Below are 24,474 nucleotides of genomic sequence, written 5' to 3'. Positions count from 1 at the left end.
TGCCTGCTTGCTCTTTGCCACTCTGCCAGGACTGAGCCAAGGATTTAATATTGTGAATCCCCGAACCCACTTAGGGATATTTGGAGAGTATTGCATGGTGAAGCCGAACCAGCAGCACCACCTAATACTGCACCTTTCTACAGTCATTCCCCCCACCCCCCCAACTAACTGTGACCTCTGGCTTTTGGATCTCTTCTGACCATTATCAGGAATTTTTCCACCATTATCCGCTGCTCCATGTTTTATTCCCATACCCTATCCAGAGGTGTTCCACACTCTCGCCAGTGCATGGCGATATGGCATTTTGCCAACACCAGTCCCAGTTTTGCAAATTTATGATTAATCACTTTTTTTCTGGTTTGGGAATTACGCTCAGCAAGCATTGTTTATGTATACATTCTAGAGTCAAAGCTGTTACCTAACGCAACCTTGTCATGATTCAGTCTCAATTGCTAATTAATTCACCACAAGACCATGTCATGGTAAAAAATGATGCTTCTATGATCCCACACCTCACCTCACTGGACAAGAAACTTTTGAAGAAGTATATTAAAATGGAATAATTTAAATCAAGCATTACTCAAGAGGTCCCTCATCAGAGAGCAGACCTTGACCTACTCTGCATCCAAAAGTGGGGCTTGTATACATATCTCTTTGCTAGTATTGATTAATTCTTAAGGGAGTACATAATTTGTATCTGCCTTTTGAAGTAGGGAGACCTGCCTACGATCCTTTCATATGGTCAGTATGGTCTCAAGCATTTGGGAGGGGTTAGGAGGTTGTGGGAAGTCCGTTTGGATTTGTCTTTCAATTCCTGCTATCTTAGAATACTGGAGGGAACTTAGTTAGTCACACTGCAAAGGGTTCCTGGACTTTAGCCCAGAAAGCTAGAAAAGTATCCCCAAAGTTATAGATCCCCATAGGTGGTACACCCTCCCTCGCTCCACTGCATCACTGTTGTGTCATGGGATATTTGTTTAAAGATCTGTCGCCACTAGATATACAATTACTTTGAAAAAGTTAGCCTTTATAGAACTTTCTTCACTGCTGTGTACCAAGCCCCTCCCACCCATCTAGTTAAGTATGGGTCCCGATGTGGTATTGCCCTCCCTCTCATAAGCAGTATAGGGAGGTACTAAACATCAACATAACCTAGAACAGCCTTCTTTCCCAGCTATCCTCTGGTGAGTGTCATTTTGTTACATGCTGGAACTGGCTTGGTGTCATGCAGCACATGATCGAGTATTTGTATTGCTCATAGGGTGCTAAATCCCAATATAAACCTGGATTCACCACTGTTCCCTGTAGTTTGTTAACAGGATTTTAAGATTAGCATACATCATGAAAAGGGGTCTATATGAGGTTGGTTCATAGGGGTTCCTGTCAGGTTTCAGAACCCTGATTATGATTGCCTCTCTCGTGGATGAAGGTAGCCTACCACTCTATTTAGCTTTCTTGTACACTTTCAATAATCTATCAAGGGAATCAAGCGTGTATGACTTATACCAACCTGAAGGGAGGCTATGGCCACCCTCTAGAAGACATCCCTTCTGCTACCCCTTTGATAGAAATCATTTGACTGTTCTTTCCCAAGCCGTGGGAGAGAGATAACCAAAAAATTCTTGAGTCAACAGGCGTTCGTCCCGTAACCGAGCGCTTATATAGATTGGTCAAAAAACGCATACAGTTGTGCTGTTATTGAAATGTTTATTTGTCATATCTCCTTACCACCCAGTAGCCCATATGCCAGCACGTATCTCCCCTCAGGATCATCATCAGAATAGTTGTGCTGTAAAGGTACTCCTCGGGCCTCACTTATTGAAACCCCCTTTGCATAGGTCGAATAGATAGATGAAAACATGTGTTCTCTCCTCTTTTTCTTGAGTTTCTCCTCTGCATCCATGAGTTGCCTCTTTTGGAGAACCCCTATACCTATGGAATATCATCAAAGATATGTGTGAGCTCTATATTGCTTAACAAAATTATTCAGTCCTGGGACATTCCACGTAGGATATTGAATAGTGTGGGCCATTATTCTCTAAATAATTTACACTTTGGCCACCCATGTGTGCTTATAATGAATACAGTATGCTTAGTATCAACTCCACCTTCCCTGTGTGCCAAACGATGCATGGGCTCACTATGTACTGACATCACTGTCGCCTATGGGCAGTTTTATCAGTGTGGCCAGTATGCCTAACACTACAAATTAAGTGCCTCTCTCCGGTCTGTTGAGGACTCCTCTCTGGCCTGTTAGTTCCAGCCTATCCTAGACCTCATCTGGGGAAGTGAAAAAGTGTGAACTCTCATCATCTATAATGCGAAGCTACGCCAGAAACACAAACATGTATTTAATGTTCATGGCTCGCGGTAGGTTTCACTGTCTCAAAGGAAGCTGAGCTGTTGGACTTTTTGAGTATAGTCAAGGAATACTCTTATTATCTTATCTTCAAACTAGATCTTCAACTCTCCTAATTTGCAGAAGGATAACATCTTTATCCTTCTATTTAAGAATGTTTGCGACGATTGCTCAAGGGATAGCCCGAGGGGGAGTCACCAGAGCTCTGTGGGTATTCTCTGTGTTGAATCAGGAAGTTGAGCCCTCCAGTGTGAGGTGGTCTCTGATCCATCATTTCAGGAAATCTTTGGGGCTCCTTGTCTTTGCCCCTTACTGGAATCCCACAATAACAGATTGTTTCACTGGGATCTTCCCTCTGTTTCCTCCACTCTAAAATCGGGTATGTGGCCCAAATCCAACAAGGAGCCCACCTTTGGTTTTCAGGTCTGAGACTACCAGTTTTAGTTCTTCAACTGACTTTTCAGATACCAGGGTTCTGTCACTGTATTTGTGAAAGTCTGTATGCAGCACATTAACTTCCAGTGATATGATGGCAATTATTTTTTCAAGGGCATTCCTCGAGCTTTCAGTAGCTGCCAATATCTGACCTCCCGTTAATTCAGAGCTTGACTTTGGTATTCAAGTGTCTTCAATTTCCTCCATCATCCTGTCAGTTTGTGAGCACACTGCAAAATGGTCCACTCTAGTTTATTGGAATCTCCCAGAGGCCTGTCTATCCACGGTGATAGTGTGTCAGGATTGTTCAATGCTCCTGGCAAAGGTTGACTTTGTCACGCCCACCACAAACCAATTGAACATGTAAACCCCCCTCCCCTTTGTTTGTTGCTACAATGATACCATGTAGGGGGCCTTTTGAGATAAATACAGAGTAGACAGCTAAAATGTACCTAGTGCTCAGGCAGGAGAGGAGCCAGTAGTTCCGGGAACACAATATCGAACAGTGCTGTTTAGACAGCAAAGTCCCTCCCTTGGTGATACACGTGCACCTTTGCCCTGAATACCACAACTGTAATAATGTCTGGATCCCTGATGTTTATTTTTTCATTTCCATGGGCAAACGGATCAGGTGTGTACGTAAGGACATAGGCCTGTCTCACAGATTGTGGTTTCTTATGGACCTGGATTGGCGACCAGAGCGCTACGCTCATAGTGATGAAAAGCTACTGCCTTTACCAGGAGTTGAGCAGCATGCGCCCGGTGGTGGTAGCATACTGTATAGTGATCATTTGAAGTGAACAGATCTTTTTTCCTGTTCCGCTGTATTGATGCCTATTGGCTCACTCATTTAACGTTCCGCAGCTGTGTGCTTAACTCACCCTTGGCCTTCTTCAGGTTGGTATGTAGTACTGCACAGTGCATGTGTGTTATACATGTGCTTGGGTTTGTATGACTGTTAATGGTACAATACATGGAGGAGTGAGTGGAAAATATTTATTGTTCAGTTAATAAAAACTTACAGTACGACACGTTTATACACATTACATACATATTACCGTTATTAAACCATTTAAAAAAAAAGAAACGTGTTAAAATAAGGGCTAATCCCGCAGTAAGAGCACTTAATTCAACATGTAAAAACCTAAACATAAAGGGCATTTACTAATAACACAGTACACCTAATGTTTCCTCTTATCTAGAGTACCCTGTTTAATCTATTCATTACTATGTTGCTGCACACTTTGAGTTGATCTAACCATTCCTAATGTGTGGCGTACAAGGGGTCCTAGTTGATTTATTTTTGGCTCCTAAAGTTACAAAGGGGGCCTGGCAAAAACTTAAACTTTAAGTTACAAACTGCCTATTATAAAAAATCCTCACAAGGCTTGCCATTACTAAACCCTAATTATTTCACGGTATTCCAATTATTTGTGTGTTGAGAACATCGCTCCACTCAATAAGATTTACCTGCCCGTCTAGGGGAATGGTTTATCTAACCTTCTAGGTTTTGTTTTTTTGTGTGAATTGGTCAAATAAGAGCTATAAAAGCCCTTTACTGGGCACTATTTACAAGTTTCCTCGCTACTATGTCTATGAACTTTAAAAATCTGCCAGTAAATTGTAAAGCTTCTCCCTGCAGGCAGGCTATAACGGCTTGGCAGCATGTTCGTATAGTTTGACAATTTAAATCCTGCCTGTATAGCTTGCCGTATTTTGCCACTGCTATCCACGCATGGGATCTTTTCGCCAACGCCTCTCTGTCCAGTAATGAAGACATTTTTTTACTGCACCCATTGATGACTCTTTTAAATGCCAAAACATGAAGCACATAGTGCTGTGCAGTTCATGTATATTATATGCATGTGCTGGGTGTATGTGTGCCTTGAATGGAACAATTGATGAACTATTCCGGGTTCCATTTTGTGAGACCCAGGGCTAACTAGAGGAACAGGAGGAGGTTGAGGAATCCCCCCGGACAGATTTGTAGATTGCTGCATTCCTGTGCACTGGGTGAGACACACTAGGAGGAAGGGAGAGCCAGACTCTTCAGTACTCTTCAGTACACTTCAAAGGGTGGTCTGTGATTCAGAGAGAGGTCACTAGGAAGGTACCTGGGCACATCTTAGGATGGAGATGGAGCTGATTAGAGAATTATAAAGATTAGGGCTGATTTCTGGGGGTAACCCTTTGATATGCATTTCACTTTGGCTGACATCCAGGTGTGGACTTCTAGTCAATCCCATGTCGTATCTTGTGATGCTATCAGATTTGTAGTCACTCTGCTTTCTGGAGGAAAGGCAGGGTAGAGGAGAGGGCACTTCAAAAGGAAGCAGACCCAACATAAACTTCAAGGACTCCGACTCTAAATCACAGTTGGTGTCTGGAAATGGACTATAAGAAGGGGAGCTTGAGCCCCCCCCCCCAAATTGTCAACTGTCAATCAGCCTCCTGTGCGAGGAGGAGAAGCTCCGCAAGACTTCTGCCTGTGACAAGGACTGGGGGCCAAGGCCTATCAGTCTCCCAGCTGAATGAGAGGATATTACCCAGGTGCTTCAAGACCAGCTGCCTGGAGCAGCAGTTCCTGCCTGCCTGCCAAGACCAGTGTGCCCTGTAAACAAAAACAGGCCTGGAGGGAGCGAGATCCTGTGGGGGGATCCGTTCAATTGGATAAATGTGGTGAGTTATGAGGAGATGGCTGCTTTTCCGCTTTAGTCATCGCATGTATGATGGCTGAGGGTTGGCAACCCTGCAAGACAGGTGGGGTCGCTGTGAAGATGTACTGCTGTGCCGATTGGGCCATAGCCTATGTGTGGAGCTAAGTCGGCAAACCTGTTTGACTGGTGGGTCTGCCATGAAGAATCACTTCTAAGTCCATGTCAGCGGGCGGTGCGGTGCTCCACTCAAGGTTAGATGGCCTGGGGTGCATGAGGACCAGGCCCGACAGCCAGATCACAGCCTGCCCTGATAACACCAGAGACAGATGAAGGAGGTAGCCAGAGTGCACCTAGCAGTCCTGACTGTTCCTCAAGCCCGATTCTGAGGAGTTCATTTGACCTCCATACTCCCATTGGCCCTGCACCCGATGCACCAAGCCCACACAACCGCAGAGCATCCCCACCTCAAAGGCCTTAGCTTCCTCAGTGGCAGCTTTCTACATCGTCGTCATAAGGCTGGAGAGTTGTACTGCAAGGGCACCTGTGCAACCTAGACAAGCCAGTCACCAGAAGAGCATCTTGCCTCAGCCCATACAGCCACCAAAACAAGAGTCCAGGCTCTAAATCCATGCTAGGGCTTGTTCAGGCGGAGGCAATCCGTGGCAAGGGTGCTGTATTCCAACAAGCGGCCTCAGTGCTTTTTGTCTGGTGCAGCTTCTGGCGCCTCTTCAGTGCCCCTGGCCACACCTTCCATCTGCAGACACCATATTCTGCAAAGCTATTTAAGCCAGGGTCAAGAATATCGGACTCCTCTTGCTCAAATCACTCACATACTACAGTATCAGATCCCTGGTGTGAAAGGCAGGCAGAGGAGATTCATGTCCTACATAAGCGAACAGGATGCTCAAGGACTCTGGAAGATTGCATTGGGAGTTCCAGTTCATCTGGTCCTGCAACCATGATGCTAGGCTCCTCCGCGTAATGTTTTAGTTGGAACTAAAAATGCATGACAGACCCATTAACTTTACAAATGCTTGTTTCTTGAAGTGTTTGCAGCATCTATCCATGTGTATGTGTGATTTGCATATTGAAAAACCTTTGAACCTGGGCATCCTTGGTCCTTGCTGGCCCTAACTTAACATTCTACAGTTTGGAAACCTTGTTCTTTTTCACATAATTGTAATTTATTCAATGAAAAATCACTATGCACCCAGATCAGTTCTTGGAGTTACCAAATGAGTGATTTGAATCTAAATGGATTTTGTGGTTGACCTTATTTGTTTTATTTCATCTCTCTTTTAGGGTATCCTGGATATCATCGTACTTAGCAAAGGGCCTCAAAGTCAAGATTTTACTATCAATGCTTTCAAAAATAACTTTGAAGCAGATGCATATTTTGTTAAGGTCATGGGTAAGCATTTTACTCTTAATATGGAAATGACATTGTCTCTGTAAAATACGTTCGAAACTCTGCATGATGTTGCTAATCGTTAAGCGCACAGGTGTTTGTGAGCAGGACCTTTACATATCCTACATTTTATGTGTCTTCTTAGGCTCTATGTAAGGTTTATATGCATTTTACATTAGAAGTTAATGAAATAATGGTCATGATGTATCGTTGGGCATGTAGCGAATAGTGGGTGCAAATTGCTCACTGACTCTTCGTGGTGACCTGCTCAGCGTTTTGCAATGTAACTGATGTAATCAGACCCCTTGCAAAATGTGTATTTGTTTAGGGTTGCAAAACTTGACTTATGAATATTAATGAGACATATTGTGACTCTTTTCTAATGGCTGGAAATGCAGGGATAGAGGCCTGAGAGGTACACCAGATTCTAATTCCCATTTTCTTTTCAAAAGCAGTCTGTGTCCCTTAAAGGGACAGGTCCAGCTGCTAAAAAAACGACCTTCTGGCAAGACATCTGTGAATGGTCACCAGGACCAATATCCACTCCCCAAGGTCACCATGCAAGATTCTCACAAGGACTCCTTCCTCTTTGCAAATCAGCTACCAACTCAGTTTGGACTGATAAGTTTCTTGATCACCGAGGAGTAGGAGGTCTTTAATTTTGTACCTTCACAAATGATGTTTAGAACTAAGATCTCAACAGTGGTCATCTTGTAGTGGTTACCTTCACGTCCGCTGTGGCACTTGGCAGTGCCACAGGTGTTTGGCCATGTTACAATGCAGACTCCCAAAGAGACACTGCCAGCTGACAGAGCTGCAGTGAGTTGCTGGTCCATTGCTTCCTAATATAGATTAGGTGTCCGTGTGGATGAGCATCACAAGTAGGATGGCTTTCAATGCCAAAAAGAGTGTTTTAATCCTCAAAATGGTTGTGTGCTGGATTCCTTTGATGTGTCCCTCATGGTACTGAAGGAGAGTTCCCAGCAGTGTGCACCGAATCATACTATGAAGAGTCGTTAGTGACCTGGAGCTGTGGTTGGACAGGCAAAGGGATATCACCCAAAGAGGTTGGGATCTTGTGCCTACCATTTCACAGTGGTAATCATAGGTAGTCATCCAGCATATGTGTTCACCCACTGACTGTTCCTTAAGCACAAAACTTAGACATTATGGAAATCAGGTGCAGCAAATTCTCAATGGCACCTCATGCCTTTAAAGCCTGGTCTTTGCAGCAAAAGACAACCAAGATTAAAGAAGTGGATTGAGGAAAACCCCCAAAATAATCCTAAAGAGACTTGAAGTTTTAGTGGTAGGTCTCACTCAAGAAAACCTCCAAGTACAGGGCAGGTGCTCATCTACTCTATTGGGTGGAAAAAAGGATGTGGCCAGAGCACACATGTCCATGGATATGGATGGCTGTGCTGGTGCATATTGCTAGCAGGCAATACTGTGTATTTAACAGTTTTAGAAGCAGTTTATGGTTGGCCAGAAGGTAGCAGGGATAACCAAAGGTTAAGAATGACACAGAGCCCGAATGTAATAGTACGTCTAACTTTATCTTTTTATTAGTTTAAAAATATATATTTTATTAAGTTTTATCTCAATAAGTGGAACAATATACCCATTTAGTTTTTTACATCTTCTAGATAATGTTTTGGGTGTGTTCAGATATGTTTGATTGGTTATTCAATACACTTTGCAGCCATCATTATCACAACACGTCTTATAAGAAGTATCCGGATGAGTCATCAAGAGCTTTGTTGAAACATTTCCCCAACTCCCTCAACCCCCCTTACAGCTCCAGTTAAGTTGCATATAGAGGTGTTTATTCCTATTAATTATGGAGATGTGGCAATGACAGAATCCTACTACGCATCGTGTATACATCTTAACATATTAGTTATGCTCTTGTTCTTGGTTGCAAAACCCCTTTGTGACCAGGTGTCCCAGAAGACCTATCTTTCAACTCTACCTCTCCTTGTGCATCCCCAATATGGTCATAAGTTTCAGTCTCACCCCCTCGCAGGTCGATAAGCATCATTCTCCACGCTACCAGATTCTCCTGCAGTCGTTTATCCTGTAGTTTTGGGTGTGTTGTCAAAATGTTATGTTATTGTTATTTGTTGTGCGCACAGCTACTCCAGCTAAGGAGCGTCCTGGCACATTTTACAAGGTAAGGCATAACACAACAGGTGCTAACAGAAAACTAAAAGGGGGCACCTAAAACAGAAAGATTTTTATGGCTTTCTGGAAAGCCATGAGGTCCTCCAGCAGGCGAATTTCAACCGGAAGAGAGTTCCAAGTTATTGCAGCTTTAACGCTGAAGGAACGTCCCCCCACGTGGCAAAGCCTGTATCTAGGAACTACAGCAAAGGCCTGGCCTAGGGAACGGAGAGTGCGTGTTGGGACATAGAAAGAAAGAAAGCTGGACATAATTTCAGGGCCTATGCCTCTCAGAATCTTAAAGGTCAAACAAAGGACCTTAAAAAGGATACGCTTCCTCACTGGAAGCCAGTGTAAGGAGCGAAGGACACTTGACACCGAGCAAAATCTGGGCAGGCCAACAATCGCTCTGGCCGCAGCATTTTGTACCCGTTGCAGGCGAGTAAGCTCAGCCTGATTAGCCCCAACCAGGAGAGAGCTAGCGTAATCCAGTCGAGAGATGATAGTGGCCTGGATTACCAGCTGCCTGGTTGGGGCATCAAAATATTTGAGGACTGGTCTTAAGCCTCTCAACAGGCCAAAACAACAGGCAGCTGTTTTTTTGGTGTGTCCTACAAAGGTAAGGCCAGCGTCCAACCAGACTCCCAGATTTTTTAACTCCGACACCGGCGTCGGGGTTGGTCCCAACTCTGGTGGCCACCATTGGTCACCCCATAGTTCCACTCCCCTTCCGACAATCATAACTTCTGTCTTAGTGGCATTGAGCTGGAGACAGTTCCCCATCAACCAGCTAGCCACCGCCTTCAGTCCATCCTGAAACCTGGGGGCATCTTGTTCCGCATCCCCGCTGAGAGTAACCGCCAGCTGAGTGTCGTCGGCATATGAGACCAAAGTTAGGCCCCACTGCCTGGCGACCACAGCCAGCGGTCTCACGTACAGATTGAACAACGTGGGACTCAGCGAGGATCCCTGCGGAACCCCCATGGCCAATGGCTAGAAATTGGACTTGAAGGGAGGGATGGCAACACAGAAGGAACGATTGCTGAGGAAGGAGCGGAACCACTGTAGCGCCTGGCCCCCGACACCAATCTCCTCGAGCCGACACAGAAGGATATCGTGAGAGACCGTGTCAAAGGCGGCGCTGAGGTCTAACAATATCAGCGCCGCCATCTGACCGGCATCCAGCACCGCCCGTAGATGCTCTACCATCACGAGGAGAGCAGTCTCCGTGCTGTGACCAGCACGGAAACCATTCTGTGTGGGATCAAGGGCGTTGGTCCGGGCGAGATGTTCTGATAGGGCCAAGCTGACATGAGCCTCCGTTATCTTCGCCGGCCAGGGTAACAGTGAAATGGGACGATAACTTTCGGGCTTCGATGGGTCCAAGGAGGGCTTCTTGATGATTGGGGACACAACCGCCTGCTTCCACTTAGTTGGAACCACACCCGACTCCAGTGAGAGGTTGACTAGGGAGCGTACGACTGAGCGTCCCATAAAGGCCTGGTCTCTAAAAAGAGCAGGTCTTACTGGATCCGATGGAGAGCCAGATTTAACTTGCAAAGCAAGTTTGTCAAACCCCTCCAGAGAAAGAGGGGGAAATGAAAGCAGGGTAGTGTGACATAGTGCCCCGTTGGAACTTCCCAGGCCGATCCCTATGCTGGGGAATGCTCGATAGATAGCTTGGACTTTTCCCAGAAAGTAAGAAGCAAGGGATTCGCAGTGGGAGATGGAACCCACAGTCACAGAAGAAGTCCGCTTTGCCAAAAGATCTTTCACGGCCTTCAAGATGGTCTTTGACGGGTTTGAGCTGTTGCGAATTTCTGCAGCATAAAATGCCGCACGGGCTCGACAGATGGCCCGGTGATAGATCTTGACGGAAGCAGCATACGCAGCTTTTAAATCAGCCTCATACGTCTTCTGCCATGCTCTCTCTGCCCGTCTACAGGCTCCCTTCAAGGCACGTAAGGCGCTGTCATACCAGGGACTCGACTCTCTAGTACTGATTTTACTCGATACGATGGGAATCAGAGTGTCCAGAGCCCTGGTAATCCAAGAGCAAAAGTGGTCATTGCCCTCTTCCACGCCATTCAATGGGTCCAGCGGATCTTCAACTAGAAGGCGATGAAAGTCTTCTAGCCTGAGTTTGTTCCAGAGTCTCCTGGATACCCGTCTGCCCGAAGGGATGGAAGGGGTCACAGGTATGGGACATTGAATGGTCACCAGGGAATGGTCGGTCCACGCTAATGGAGAAATAGATATGATTTTAGTCTCCGGCAGATTAGTAAAAAAGGGGTCGAGGATATGTCCCCCCATATGGGTAGGCTGAGAAACCAGCTGGGAGAGCTGAAAGGCCTCTAAGTCAGCAGAGATGCTGCGTACCGTCAAGTTGGAAGGAGTATCAAAATGTAGGTTCAAATCACCCAAGATGGAATAGTTGGCACAATCTATAACAAGTGTGCCAACAGCATCGGGGAATGAATTTCTGAACACCACATCGCTGCCCGGCGGACGATACACAACCATCCCAGAGAACGTAAACTGAGGACTGACTGAGATCTTAAAAGATGCACTTTCACACCCGGCAATGTTAAGGCCGCTCCACACGCAGGAAAAACAGGACCTCACTATGAGAGCTATACCACCACCTCTAAAAGATCTATTGACAGTAAACATCGAATAGTCAGGGGGGCATGCTAGATTGGAAATAGCCGCATCCGCATCCTGGAGCCAGGTTTCAGTGATGGCAAAGACATCGGGGGCTTCATCCTCGATTAGATCGTGGATGTCTTGATGGTGTCTCAATGCTGATCTAACATTCAGGTTTAGAACCCGCAGAAAGGGCGGAGGGTCCTTAATACGGTGGGCAACTAACGAACCCTTCCGGAGGATGGGCCCCGGAGGGTCAAGCGCCCAACCGTTGCAGCGGCAACGGTACGGGCCACAGAGCGGGTGAACAGGCGGGAGGCTACACCTCTGACTAATCTGTCCGATGGAATATAGACTTTCTCTAGAGTACAAACTAAAGATACATCGAGTCATTTTTCTGCTGAGGCAAACAGTATAAGACAGGACCTTAGCTTCGATCATAGAACAAAATGGCGGCTACTAATAAAATGGTGCCATGAATGCTGACTTAATACAGAATGAAGTATGAGCAATAGGGCAATAACATTTTCAATTATAACAGAGTTGGTGATATGTGTACCGAAGAACAAGACTGCTCTCCCTGAGCATTTGCCGAGGTCCAGCAAACTGCGTGTGTGTGCCACGTGCGCCCCAAAAAGCAGTCTATGGTTACTTCGCGTATGTGGCCCTCGAAGAAGGTGAAGGGCCTTCAGAGGAGCCTGCCAGAAAGGCCGAAATAAGACCTACTGTGCCACAGCGTAACACAGAGCCATTCTCTATGCAAAGCAGAAATGTTAAAGGCATTCTCAACAGGTGCAAGCCCTGCCACCTTGCTGTTTGGGGGAGCCACTGGGACAGATGTACCACAATGGACCATGAGCCGAGTGATTGACATTAATGAGATTCGTGTCATGGACACTTCTTGTAGATAAGTGCAGATGCGCTCAGGGCATGGTTTTCGAAAAGAGAGACTGGGTCCTAGTCAAACAAAAAACAGAAGCCCAGGACTGACGCTCCATTTAATACAGCCCCATTGAGAGTTTTGACGAGTAAATGACTTATGCTTACCACTCACCTTCCTGGAAAGTCCATTATGAGAGACTTGTCACATTTCAAGCATCTGCCTCGATGTTCCTCGTCTCTAGACATCACAAGTAAGAGAAGTGCACCTGAATGTTAAGCATCAGAGTCTACATCTATGATGCCAGATGATAGTGTGACTGCTTCACCTCGTACAACTTGATTTGGAAGATTAGTGCGAGCACCTTGACGACTCATTGAGAAGCTCTAAAATATAAAAGTTGTCCATACTTTTTATTTAACACAGGGGGAGATGTAGTGTCATGTGATCATGTGCACTAGGAGCCTTGTGGTTCTCGACAGACTCCGTACATAGTTACGTAATCAGTTGGGAGGTATCTGGGTGTGGTTAATAAGTGTTATGACGTAGTTCGTTCAGTTAACGGTTGCACGCCAAAGAATAAAGATGTGTGTTACTGAGTTTCGGGAGTGATGTCGTCATTTGCATGCTTCACAGCTTGGGAGGATGCAACACTAAACACTTCCTTAACATATTGAAAATGTCTGTGTTAGGAGGGTGACACCCAAACAACTGCCCAAGGGACCAACGCATATTCTACAGAGTCTAGTAGGATTGAGGTTCGAGCAATTACAGTTGTTAATTTGTAACAATTTGAGCCTGCAATTTCTAGAGTTTCTTTTTAAGGTGGCATGCCAGTGGCTTCAAGGTCAATACAAATAGAATAGGGAGAAGGAACAACCTTGTCTTGTGCCCATTTCTGTTATCCATTTGGAGAGGTAAATATGTCCTGGCTTCACAGTAACCGTTGGATTTGAATACAGAAGCCTTATCAAGCTCACCATCCTCAGTCCACACCCACTTCTCTCAATTACTGCTTATAAGTATTTCCAACCCAGTCAGTCAAATCCTTTCTTGATATCACATACTGTGACAGGTGCCATTGGCCAACCAGATGGGGCTTCAGTAGTTACTTGAAAATCTTCTGAGGTTGGGAATGATATTTCGACACAGTACAAATCCATTCTTGGTTGGGAAAACCAAGATGTATAGCATAGGCTTCAGTTGATTTGAAAGGATTTTAACCAGAATTTTGTTGTGCAAGTTTAGCAGTGACAGAGTTCTTGAAAAGGACTTTTGTGGTTTATTCTTTCCCAGTTTAGGGGCAACTACACTAATTGCTTCTTTAGTGGTGTTTGGTAATCCTCCAGTGTTTCTCCTCTCAATATACATTTCCAGTATAATATGATAGTTCATCCTCACACTGAGTTCACTCTCAGACTTTCATAGATAGATCCTGCTTATTATTTCCAATAGTTTCTTTTCATATAAGGATTCACCCCTTCCATGCGTTCCTCGGCCAACAGCCGTCGCGAGCACTGCCTCTGTAGTGCTGCGCACGTCCGTTGGCCTACGCAGCCCCACCCACTCTGCTAAACTGCCGCACCGCAGCGGAATTGCCGCCACGGTTAAGTGGTTAAAAAACTTCTTGCTAACAGACCTCCTTTACCAACTCGTGTTTAGTTCCCATAAAAAATAACCTATGGAGCTTCTTCAGAGCTAGTGTGGTGTATTATTAAATTATGAAATCATGAGTGGGGAAATCCAGTTTAAGGACCAAATTAGCATACATGGAATGATGATTGTTTTGTTTATTGTGAGCACTGAACGATTAGATGACTGATGGTAATTAAATTGTCACTACGCTGGATATCATACTTGTGCAAACTATTGTAAGATGACTATCTGCATTTCATTTCTCTGTAGTTGGTTGCTGAAAAATGTGTCAGACAACACAGTGTTAGAACACATTGATCTGTAATTTGTTTTGTATTGTCTTTTTGCTTTTAAGCTTCTGTCACCCTTGGTTTGGTAAGTGAATTATTGTGCTAAATACGTTTGTTGTGTCAGTGAATATTATTCAGTGTTTGATTTTATTATTGGTATTCTTTACCTCATTGATCTGATAGAGACTTCTAGCTGCAGATTCCTTACATTAGAATAATCCCCAAGTGTCAGACTGGATTGGAAATATATTTTGGGAGCAATACCCCTACACAGGTGGCATAATTTGGCTCAGCATGTCAGTGGTGTTCACTCAGGAAGTGATGTGCTTGGTGCCTAGATAGGCACCATCCCAACTCACTGATGTCAGTTATTTTCTTTCCCAGCAAGTCAGTGTAGATCCATAGAAAGCTACTTCGTCAGTCACTTTTTGACTGTGCTGTTTCACCGTTTTGTCAAAGTGTTCAAGAGTTCTTCTGGTGTGGCACGGATATCCACATGGAAGGTAGACTTCAAGCGCTGTGGTGGTGACGGACCCTCATCTTATTTGTCTGAGGTGGCTGGAGCATGACCATGACACAAAGACCTGCACCGATGGCCGCGCCATGCACCCCAAGGCCTGAGGGAGAGGTCCTTTAAGTTCTTTGCCGTCCGATATGAGCCACCACGATGGTGTCATGCCCCGAGGTCCCACTCAAGGTGCCTAGGTGCTCCTTTACACGCAGATGCCGTGGTTTCTTTATAAGGCACACCACAGCACCAGAACGCCGCTTTGCGTTCTAGCGTTAGGCTCATTTCCTGTTCTTCCGTCCTGTTCTTCGATTGCCTGACTTCCGGTTTTAGTTGTGGTGTTTCCGGCCCTGGGCGTCCCCTCCTTCGTGCCGGCGTTCTTCTCCTCTGAGTTTTGTACCTTCCCTGGCGGTTCTAAATCACCGCGTTTTGTTTAGAATTCCTGTTTGTTTCTCCCTCGAGGTCCTCCTAGGTACACGTTCTCTGAAATCTACGTATTCGTTTATTTTATTTATTTTGCTCCCGTTTTTTGTCCCCCAATCCTGGTGCTTCGCCCGGCGGCTGGGTTTTTCCCCGCCGCCCGGCCGGTTGCTGCTTTCTCTTCTCTCCCCTATCCTGGTGCTCCGCTTGGCGGCCGGGTTTCACTCCGTCGCCTGGCCGGGTACTGCTGGCTGCGCTCTTAAATCAGGTTCACCGGCCGGAGCTGTCTCCCGTTGGGTGAACCACCCCCTTCAGCCTTCCCTTTGGCAAGTTGGTCATATTTCTCCTTTGGGGCACTTGCGTGGACCAGTGTTTGATGTGTTGGGCTACCCTGCTACCCGAATCACGGCAACAGCGAGTTGCGCTGCCTTTTTGTTGTTTTCTGTTTGTGGTTATTGATAATTATAACAAGGCTGGACTCCTGTTTTACAGATTACACTTTGTACATATGTAAAAAAGAAAGATTCAGGAAAGCCAATCATAACTTGGAATAGGGTGAGGTACAAGCCTAGTATTCCTCCATCCACATGGTGAGAAATACAGAACATTTTCACATACATACTAGCATAAGTTGGGGTAGAATGTCATAATGTATGTTTTTTTCTTTTTGCACAGGGAGTTAACATCTGAATTTGCCGAACCGTTGGTATTCCACAGCTTTAACTAATACAGTGGTAGGTGATATGCATGTATTAGAGAAGTACACAAGCTTGTAGTGGAGTGTAGGTTGTAACAGTATTCTTTCCTTACAGCCTGTCTCAGCATTCCGAGTCCACCTTGAAGTGCCACATTCAAGACCAGCTTTCTTCTCCCCCAACCTCTCCTTGGTTTTTTTCCCTGTTTTCCCCTGGCGTGCCATCCGTCACTCTAGAGTCTGATAGAGTCGGAAGGCCGTAGGGGACGACTGAGGACTACTCTCCAGATTCCTGACGCTCCTGCGGAATAGCCTGAAAACCATTACAGATGGTCTCAATCCCGGTGGAGAGGAAGGTCCCGGGATCAGTCGTGTGAGGATGTATGACGTTACAACGCATACTTTTACCACGCCTACCATTACCACGCATTTTTTACAACGCAGGATCCATGACAACGCATACCATTACCACGCATGTATTTACAACGCATATACCTTTACAACGCATACAATTACAACGTAAGTATTGGTAAGTATATAATATTTTTTAATATTTAATTTAATTAAAATTAATATAATGTAATTTAATTTAAATAATTTAATTTAATTTAATGTAATTTAAATTTAATTATATTTAATTTTTACACTGTACCCTTTTACCCAAAAACCCAAAACTGACCCTGAACCCAAAAAATACCCCTTTTACCCAAAAACCCAAAACTGACCCTGATCCCTAAAAATACCCCTTTACCCAAAACCCAAAACTGACCCTGAACCCTAAAAATACCCATTTACCCAAAAACCCAAAACTGACCCTGAACCCTAAAAATACCCCTTTACCCAAAAACTAAAAACTGACCCTGAACCCTAAAAATACCCCTTTACCCAAAAACCCAAAATTGACCCTGAACCCAAAAAATACCCCTTTTACCCAAAAACCCAAAACTGACCCTGAACCCTAAAAATACCCCTTTACCCAAAAACTGAAAACTGACCCTAAACCCTAAAAATACCCCTTTACCCAAAAACTGAAAACTGACCCTGAACCCTAAAAATACCCCTTTACCCAAAAACTGAAAACTGACCCTAAACCCTAAAAATACCCCTTTACCCAAAAACTGAAAACTGACCCTAAACCCTAAAAATACCCCTTTACCTAAAAAGTGAAAACTGACCCTAAACCCTAAAAATACCCCTTTACCCAAAAACTGAAAACTGACCCTGAACCCTAAAAATACCCCTTTACCCAAAAAATGAAAACTGACCCTAAACCCTAAAAATACCCCTTTACCCAAAAACTGAAAACTGACCCTGAACCCTAAAAATACCCCTTTACCCAAAAACCCAAAACTGACCCTGAACCCAAAAAATACCCCTTTACAAAAAATCCCAAATAATATTTTTAATAAAATAATATACTTACCAATACTTACGTTGTAATGGTATGCGTTGTAAAAGTACCTGCGTTGTAAATACATGCGTGGTAATGGTATGTGTTGTAATGGATCCTGCGTTGTAAAAAATGCGTGGTAATGGTAGGTCGTGGTAAAAGTTGCGTTGTAAAGGTTGTATACCCGTCGTGTGAGTCCAAGATCCTCTTTGCATTTGAAGTCATTGGGACACTCGGGTAAGTCCTACAAAAAGAAGAAAAGCAAGAAGTCGAAGAGGTCGACTTTGTGCTGTCCGTTGCGATCTTCAGATGAGACTAGGGAGTGTCGTCTTTCGAGGCCAGGCTCCGTGGTTGAGACTGGACCTAAGCTGGCTCTGTGCCTCCCTGAGTTTCCGTGAGCTGGAGCAGCCCCCTCTCAACTGCAGGAGTTTTATGATGTGATTCATATTTGAGTGTTGTTTTCCTTGTGGTGCACCCTTGGGACCCCAGGTTCAGGAGGGGCGGCACCACCCCTCGCACCAGTAGGGCCCTTGCATCTACTTATGGATCGCGCCGGTTGTACCATCTTGACCCTCCCTGTCCCTGATGCCAATGCTCTAGACACTGCCGACGCATCCCCATTCTGATCCCGTAGTCTGACACGGAGCTGGAGGGGCACTGTCCGACTCCGGCGCCGACTGGAACCATGTCTTCCAGGCAAGAGCCTGAGCCCTATTCCTAGCGGCTAGGACTTGGGGAAGAGTGAGAGGGATCGCTGAACCATGAGGAATACTAGTCTTTGATACTAACGTGGACTGGTGTGAGAACTTGGCGAAGGACAGTGGACTAGGCACTTCTCCAGATACTGGCACGCTTCTCCACCTACCACAGCTACTGAGGAGAGTGCGTAGTTTTCAATGTGGAGAGGAGGACGGCGAGATCCTGGACTTTAGCGTACCCTCAGTGGCAGTCAAGACGAACCTCTTGACAGAAATGATTCAGCCTGGAGTGACCTCCTCAGAACTGCTTCTCCCATTTAATGAATTCAGGCTATGATACCGATGTTTCAGCCTCTGTCCTGGATTTCGGTGAGACTGACTCTAAAGCTGCTGCAACTCATGGCCTTGTGCATCCTGGTGGTGATACATGCCTGCTGGTATATGCAGGCTCTGCAGTGGGACCTGAAGTTCCATTGGGCGCAGCATCATGGTAATCTCCCAGACAAGGTCCAGATCTCTGATGGAATTGCAAAAGATCTGCAGTGGCGGTTAACGAACCACGACTGGGTCAGCGACATACCCATCTCCCATACCATATCTCATAGTGGTGACAGATGCATCACTCCTAGGATAGGGTGGCTATCTTGGAGAGGTGGAGATCAGAGAACTCTTGTCTCCACTAGAACCCGGACTCCACATCAACCTGCTGGAGCTCCGGCGGGCATTAAAAGCCTTTCTACCCTCCATCAAGGGGAGGCTAGTACAAGCGTTCACGTATAAAACCACTGCCACATGGTACTGCAACAAGCAGGGCGGGTGTGGTCGTGGACCCTTTGTCAAGAGGCTCTGCGTCTCTGGAATTGGCTGGAGCAGTAGGACATATCCCTGGCAGGCTCTCTGAACACCAGGGCGAACAAACTCTGCCGAATATGCCTAGTGGATCACAAATGGCGTCTCAATCTGGTGATAGTGCAAAATTTCTTTGCAGTGGGGAGAGCCTTGGTTACATCTGCTCACCCCCGCTGAGCACGCGCAATGTCAGAAGTTCCGCATACTCGAGCTTCCAAGGAGCTCTTGCTCGGAGATGCATTTCATCTCGAGTCGAGCTCAGGCATTTTGTATGCCTTTCTGCCCATACCACTCCTGCCCAGATTTCTCAAGAAGATCAGGAACAACCAGGCACAAGTCATTCTTGTGACTCCGGACTGGACTCAGTGAGTTTGGTATCACAAGCTGTTGAGCATGGCTATCAGTCCTCCGATCAGGCTGACCCTTTGGGAGAATCTTCTGTCGCAGCTGCAGGGAAGGGGACTCCACCCAAACCTGAGCAGCAGCAGTTTACAGCTTTCGACCTTCTGCCTCAAGTCTGTAATATTATCTTGGCAGCCAGGCGTCCCTCCACCAAAACAATGAATTTGGGGTGAGTTTGTGGCAGTGTGTGCAGGGAAACAGGTTGATCCTCTTTCTGTTCCCCTCTCTCAGGTCCTTCCCTTTATCCTTTCCCTTGCACAGCAGGGTTCTGCTCTGGGCACCTTAAAGGGTTATCTTTCTTAGCTCTTTTGCAGTTGCCTGACCAGCCATCCATTTTCTAGTCTCCTATTGTACATAGGTTCTTGAAAGGTTTGCAACATATTTTTCCTTCTTCCCCTTTCATCATGTTTTAGTAGGACCTTAATTTAGACTTGACGTTCTTGATGTGTGCTCCTTTTGAGCCCTTGCACAACTGACCGATCAGTCTCCTTGCCATCAAGATGCCTTCTTGGTCACAATAACATCTGCCTAAAAGATCGGTGAACTTCAGGCTTTGTCATCCAAGCATCTATATCTGAATATCTACCCAAACAAGCTGGTTCTTAGCTCTAGAGCTTCCTTTCTGCCAAAAGTGGTAGTCGTTTTCATGTAGGCCAGTCTACTTTTTACGATCCGCTGCATCCTTCTAAAGAAGAGGAGTGACTCCACCGCCTGGAACCCGAAGGAGCACTGTAGTTCTATCTTGACCGCACAAGAGAGTTCTTGGCGGGTTGACAACCAACTCTTCGTGGGGTATGTTGGAGCAAAGAAGGGAAAGGCCATGCAGTAGTAGATCATTTCCTGATGCCTTTGCATTGACATCTGCTATGCATTGGCCAAGAACCCCCCCCCTCAGGGCTTGTGTGCTCATTCCATCAGAGCCAGGGCTTACACCACTATGTTAGCACATGGAGTCCTGGTCCTGGACATCTGCCAGGCAGCAATGTGGGCCTCTCTGCCTACGTTCACGAAACACTACTGCCTGGACAGTCTGGTCCGTCAGATTGGACACGTTGCCTGCCCGGTCCTGCAGGACTTTGAGTGTGAAATTGTTTTGCAGACCCACCTCCGGGAAGATTGCTTTGGGTATCTATTCTAAGGTAAGGAATCTGTGGCTAGAAGTCTCTATTCGATGAAAAAATTCCTTACCTTCGGTAATGTCTTATCTGGTAGAGAGACTATCTATTCACATGTTCGTTACTGACCCACTCATCCTTTCCGCGAACTAATTCTTGGGGACAGGGATTCCCTTTCAGGTCCCTAGTTTTCCACACCTATGGTCAATGTTCTTCATGGCTCTGCACTCCTGGTGTGGAAAGTTGCAAAAAGAAACTAATGTCCATGTTCTAGGGTGGCGCCTATATAGGCACCACTCATGTTACTTCCAGGACCGACGATTCCTCGCTGAGCCAGACGGTGCCACCTACCAACCACATTTCCAGATCCAGTCTGACGTCTGGGGGTAATTTTAAGCTAACAAAATCTGCGACTAGATAGATTCTGTACCAGATAATGCGTTACCGAAAGTAAGTAACTTCTTCTGTATGAGCGTATTCAAACAAGCCTTGACAAAGCCTTCTATGTCCCCTTTTCAGTGTAGGTTGAGCGATATTGGGTTTACCAATGGTTGTTGATTTTGGCACAGTTTGTGGCCAAAAATAATTCTAAGATGCATGTCTACTTTAATGCCAAACTCCCACGATTTGAGCCTTCCATTGAACTATCTCCAACCAGTGTAAAAGCTGCCATTTTTCAGCGCCACATGTGACTTGCTGACAGCTAGAACTGTCACTAAAACTAGATCTGCTGTGTATTTACCCATATCCTGCCTCCATAGAAAGAAGAACCAGAGAAGAAAGACTACAGGTGCGCTTGCTAGAGTCGGATATTTTTACTTATGCTTGAAAAGCTAACTGCTTAGTTTGCAGTCCCTGGTAATGAAATAAACAGGAATATTACAAAATGCCTTTTGCACTTTTAGTACATTGATATAATGCATCAATATATAGTACAGAATGGCAAGACTCAAATCCCACTCTAAATATATTGTTCAAAATAGGTTTTAGATTACAGGAACCTATAGGCGAGACCCAAAAAAAGTCCTTTCTAGGCAGTTATGGATGGATACAAATCATTCAATCAGAAGCAGTGTTTCATTGACCGGACAAAAATAAGAATAGGGAGTTAAGGAACAACAAATTGAACTGGATCACACAGCTAATCGAGCATGAGCAAGGGCGGAAGCTAAGCCCTCACCGTGTATTGTGTAATAGTTTTTTTTTTAAAAACAGACCAAAAAATATATATGGGAAAACGTACCTCCTGAACGAGGTTGAAAACCTGAACTTTTACTCAAGGCCATGGAACTCTAAGGGACTGTCAATATTATTTTACCATACAGGACACCGTAATTTATTCCTTGTAATGCATGATCACGTCATCATTCACCCATCCCACAAATTGCTTACATCCTTGGTTCCTTGTCTCTTCATATGAAGGAGACAGTATGGATGTAGACATGAAGAATAAAAGCAGAATCTGTTGTGCCCACATCAAAAAGTAACTAGTAATTTGTTGCAAAAACATTAGTCAAATCAATTTAATCTAAATCAAATTGAAAAGGCAGTAGCTCAGAATAAAGAGGGACATGTTCAGGTACTTTCTTCCCAGTAATGAACTATAGCATGCACCAAATAAACAGATTTCCACAAATCTCTCTTTTGTGCCAATCGCTGTTCTTTTTTTATAAAAACAGATCGGAAGAACAAAAAGCATGTCAACTGCAGTTGTGCTGATACTTCGTGACCTGCCTTTACCCTTGGCTGCTGGCAGTCATAATGATGGCACATCTCAACTGTAATAAGTTACTACAGCTAAGCAGCTACGCCATTTTCTTACTACAGGTGACTATAGATGTCACAAGTAGTCTTCAATAAGGAAACTATAAACTGTTTTATTTTTGCTGGGATTGCAGACTTCCATATACTATATATGATATTTGTTAGACCTGACACCTTTTGGCGTGGTTCTTCCCCCATCTTTTTGCCTCTGACTCATGTGTTCTGATGCTGTGCTGGATTTCGTTTTTGCTGATTTAGATGTTTTGGACACTCTGCCACTGCTGATCAGTGTCAGAGTGTAAGTGCTCCTTCTGTAAATTGTGATATTGATTGAGTATACCTAATTGGCATATTTGTATCACCACGAAGTCCCTAGTAGAGGGCACTGTGTGTGCCAGGGCTGGTGATGACAAATGCTACTAGTGGGCCTGCAGCGCAGATTGCGCCACCCACATGAGTAGCTTTAAAAAGGTGACTCAGGCCTGCCAGCGCAGGGCCTGTGTGCAGTCAGTGACTGCCATGTCAGCCTGGCCAGTGTCCCCACTGGCTAGGCCTAATCCTTCCCTGTCTGTGCACATCAGTCACCCCTATGGAAGGCTCAAGGTACCCCCCTGGGCAGGGTGCAGTGTATGGATAAGGTAGAGCATGTGCTAGTGCAGGTACTATGCTCTGGTAGTGGGCTACAGCCATTTTGTGTGCTCACTGCTGTAAGGCTATCTTGCTCCATAGAGTAACATGGAGGGGGCTGGGCCCATGTGATACCAGCCTATCTCCCCATAGGAACAAGATGGGACATAAGTGAAAGATATCCCTGGACTCAGAATTTAATGACACATCTTTTAGTGAAGGGTGTTTTTAAATCCTGGGTTGGAGAATAGCCCTTTTAGAAAGTGGCTATTCTCTTGTCTAAACCTTTCTGTGTGCCTGGGTTTGTGGAATGTCTGCCTGGTCTGGATGTGACAGGAAGGGGCTGCAGAGCCCCAGAGGAGAGGGTCGGAGCCATCCCGGGGATGAAAGGGCACATCTGCCTGCTTCGGAGGAGGGAGGAAGGAATGCCAGATAAGTGCTGGGCTGTGCCTGCCTACCTCCCCCACATTAGCTCTCTCCTGGTGGTCAACTGACCCCACTGGCCCTGAAGCTGACAGGAAGAAGAAAGCCAGAGACACCTCAGTGCTCCGCAACCCCCAGAACTGGTTTAGACTGGACCCAGGGCCTCCATGCACAAAGAACTTCAAAGACATTGCGGGGTATAAGGAAAGGACCCCTGTCTGCAGAGAATTAGATTCTGAAATTCTGCAAGCAAGAAGGAACCCTCGCTGGAAGGAGGACAGCTAGAGAACTGAAGGAAGACTGCCTTGCTGTGTGCTCTAAGGGCTGACTTGTTCTGCTGTCCACCTGGAAGCTAAGGAGAAGAAAGGGACTTTGCTGTGTGCTGTGACCCTGCCTACTTGAAACTGCCAAGACTCTGCTGTGTGCTGTGTCTACAATTGAATCTCCAAGGGCCTGAGAAGAGCTGGCCTCCTGCTTGGAACCCAGGGCTAAAGGTTCCTAAAGCTATCCCAGGAAACAGCTGCAAAATCGTGCTGTTGGGACCCGAGACGCGTGGTGCTGGACTGCGGAGCGGGAGGAGGAGATCGGTGTGCTCATCGGCACATTAATCGTGAGGGTTGGAGGCTTGTGGAGCCTCCCCTCGTGAAATCTGCTCCCAGGTGGTGGCAAGGTCGAGAGGGGGGTCTAGTTCTGACCAGCGCCCTTTAAAACCCTTTGCCGCCAAATCACCGTCGCAGCCCGGGGCCAGGATCACCCCTGGAAGTTGCTGTTCGTGACCAGGAGCGGCCGCGGCGAAGAACGAAGCCGCCGCGACCCCATTGGCTGAGGGAGCCGAGCCCCCTCACTAACGCCGCGACGGGATTGGCCTGCGCGGCGCAGCGTCATCAGCTGTGGTGTGCCGTGATTGGCTGAGCCTGCGGAGCGTCATCGGCGAGGCCGCGCTGCCATTGGTTGGCGGCCTCGCGCTCAGAGGGGCTCGACTGAGGGCCGCGACCGGATTGGCTGCCTCCGCTGAAGCTGCGGGAGGTGCCGAAGGATTGCCCAGAATCACCGCCGGGACCGGGGAAGAGCTCCGACCCCGCCGAGGGACCTGGAAGCGTCCCGCACCCCT

The 24,474-nt window shown here is 46.1% G+C and overlaps 1 protein-coding gene across 1 annotated transcript in view; it reads left to right on the top strand.

Annotated features, from left to right (window-relative positions):
* Window positions 1–24,474, top strand: part of ITFG1 (integrin alpha FG-GAP repeat containing 1) — a 1,092,549-nt gene that overhangs the window by 721,513 nt on the left and 346,562 nt on the right. Inside the window, exon 12 of the mRNA XM_078670869.1 lies at window positions 6,754–6,862. Coding sequence (XP_078526995.1) covers window positions 6,754–6,862 — 109 coding nt within the window. The remainder of the gene's footprint in view (window positions 1–6,753; window positions 6,863–24,474) is intronic.

Source organism: Lissotriton helveticus, chromosome 12 (genome assembly GCF_964261635.1).
Source record: "Lissotriton helveticus chromosome 12, aLisHel1.1, whole genome shotgun sequence".
NCBI lineage: Eukaryota > Metazoa > Chordata > Amphibia > Caudata > Salamandridae > Lissotriton > Lissotriton helveticus.
Note: the sequence above shows the minus strand (reverse complement) of the source record. Positions and strands in the feature narration are given on the sequence as shown.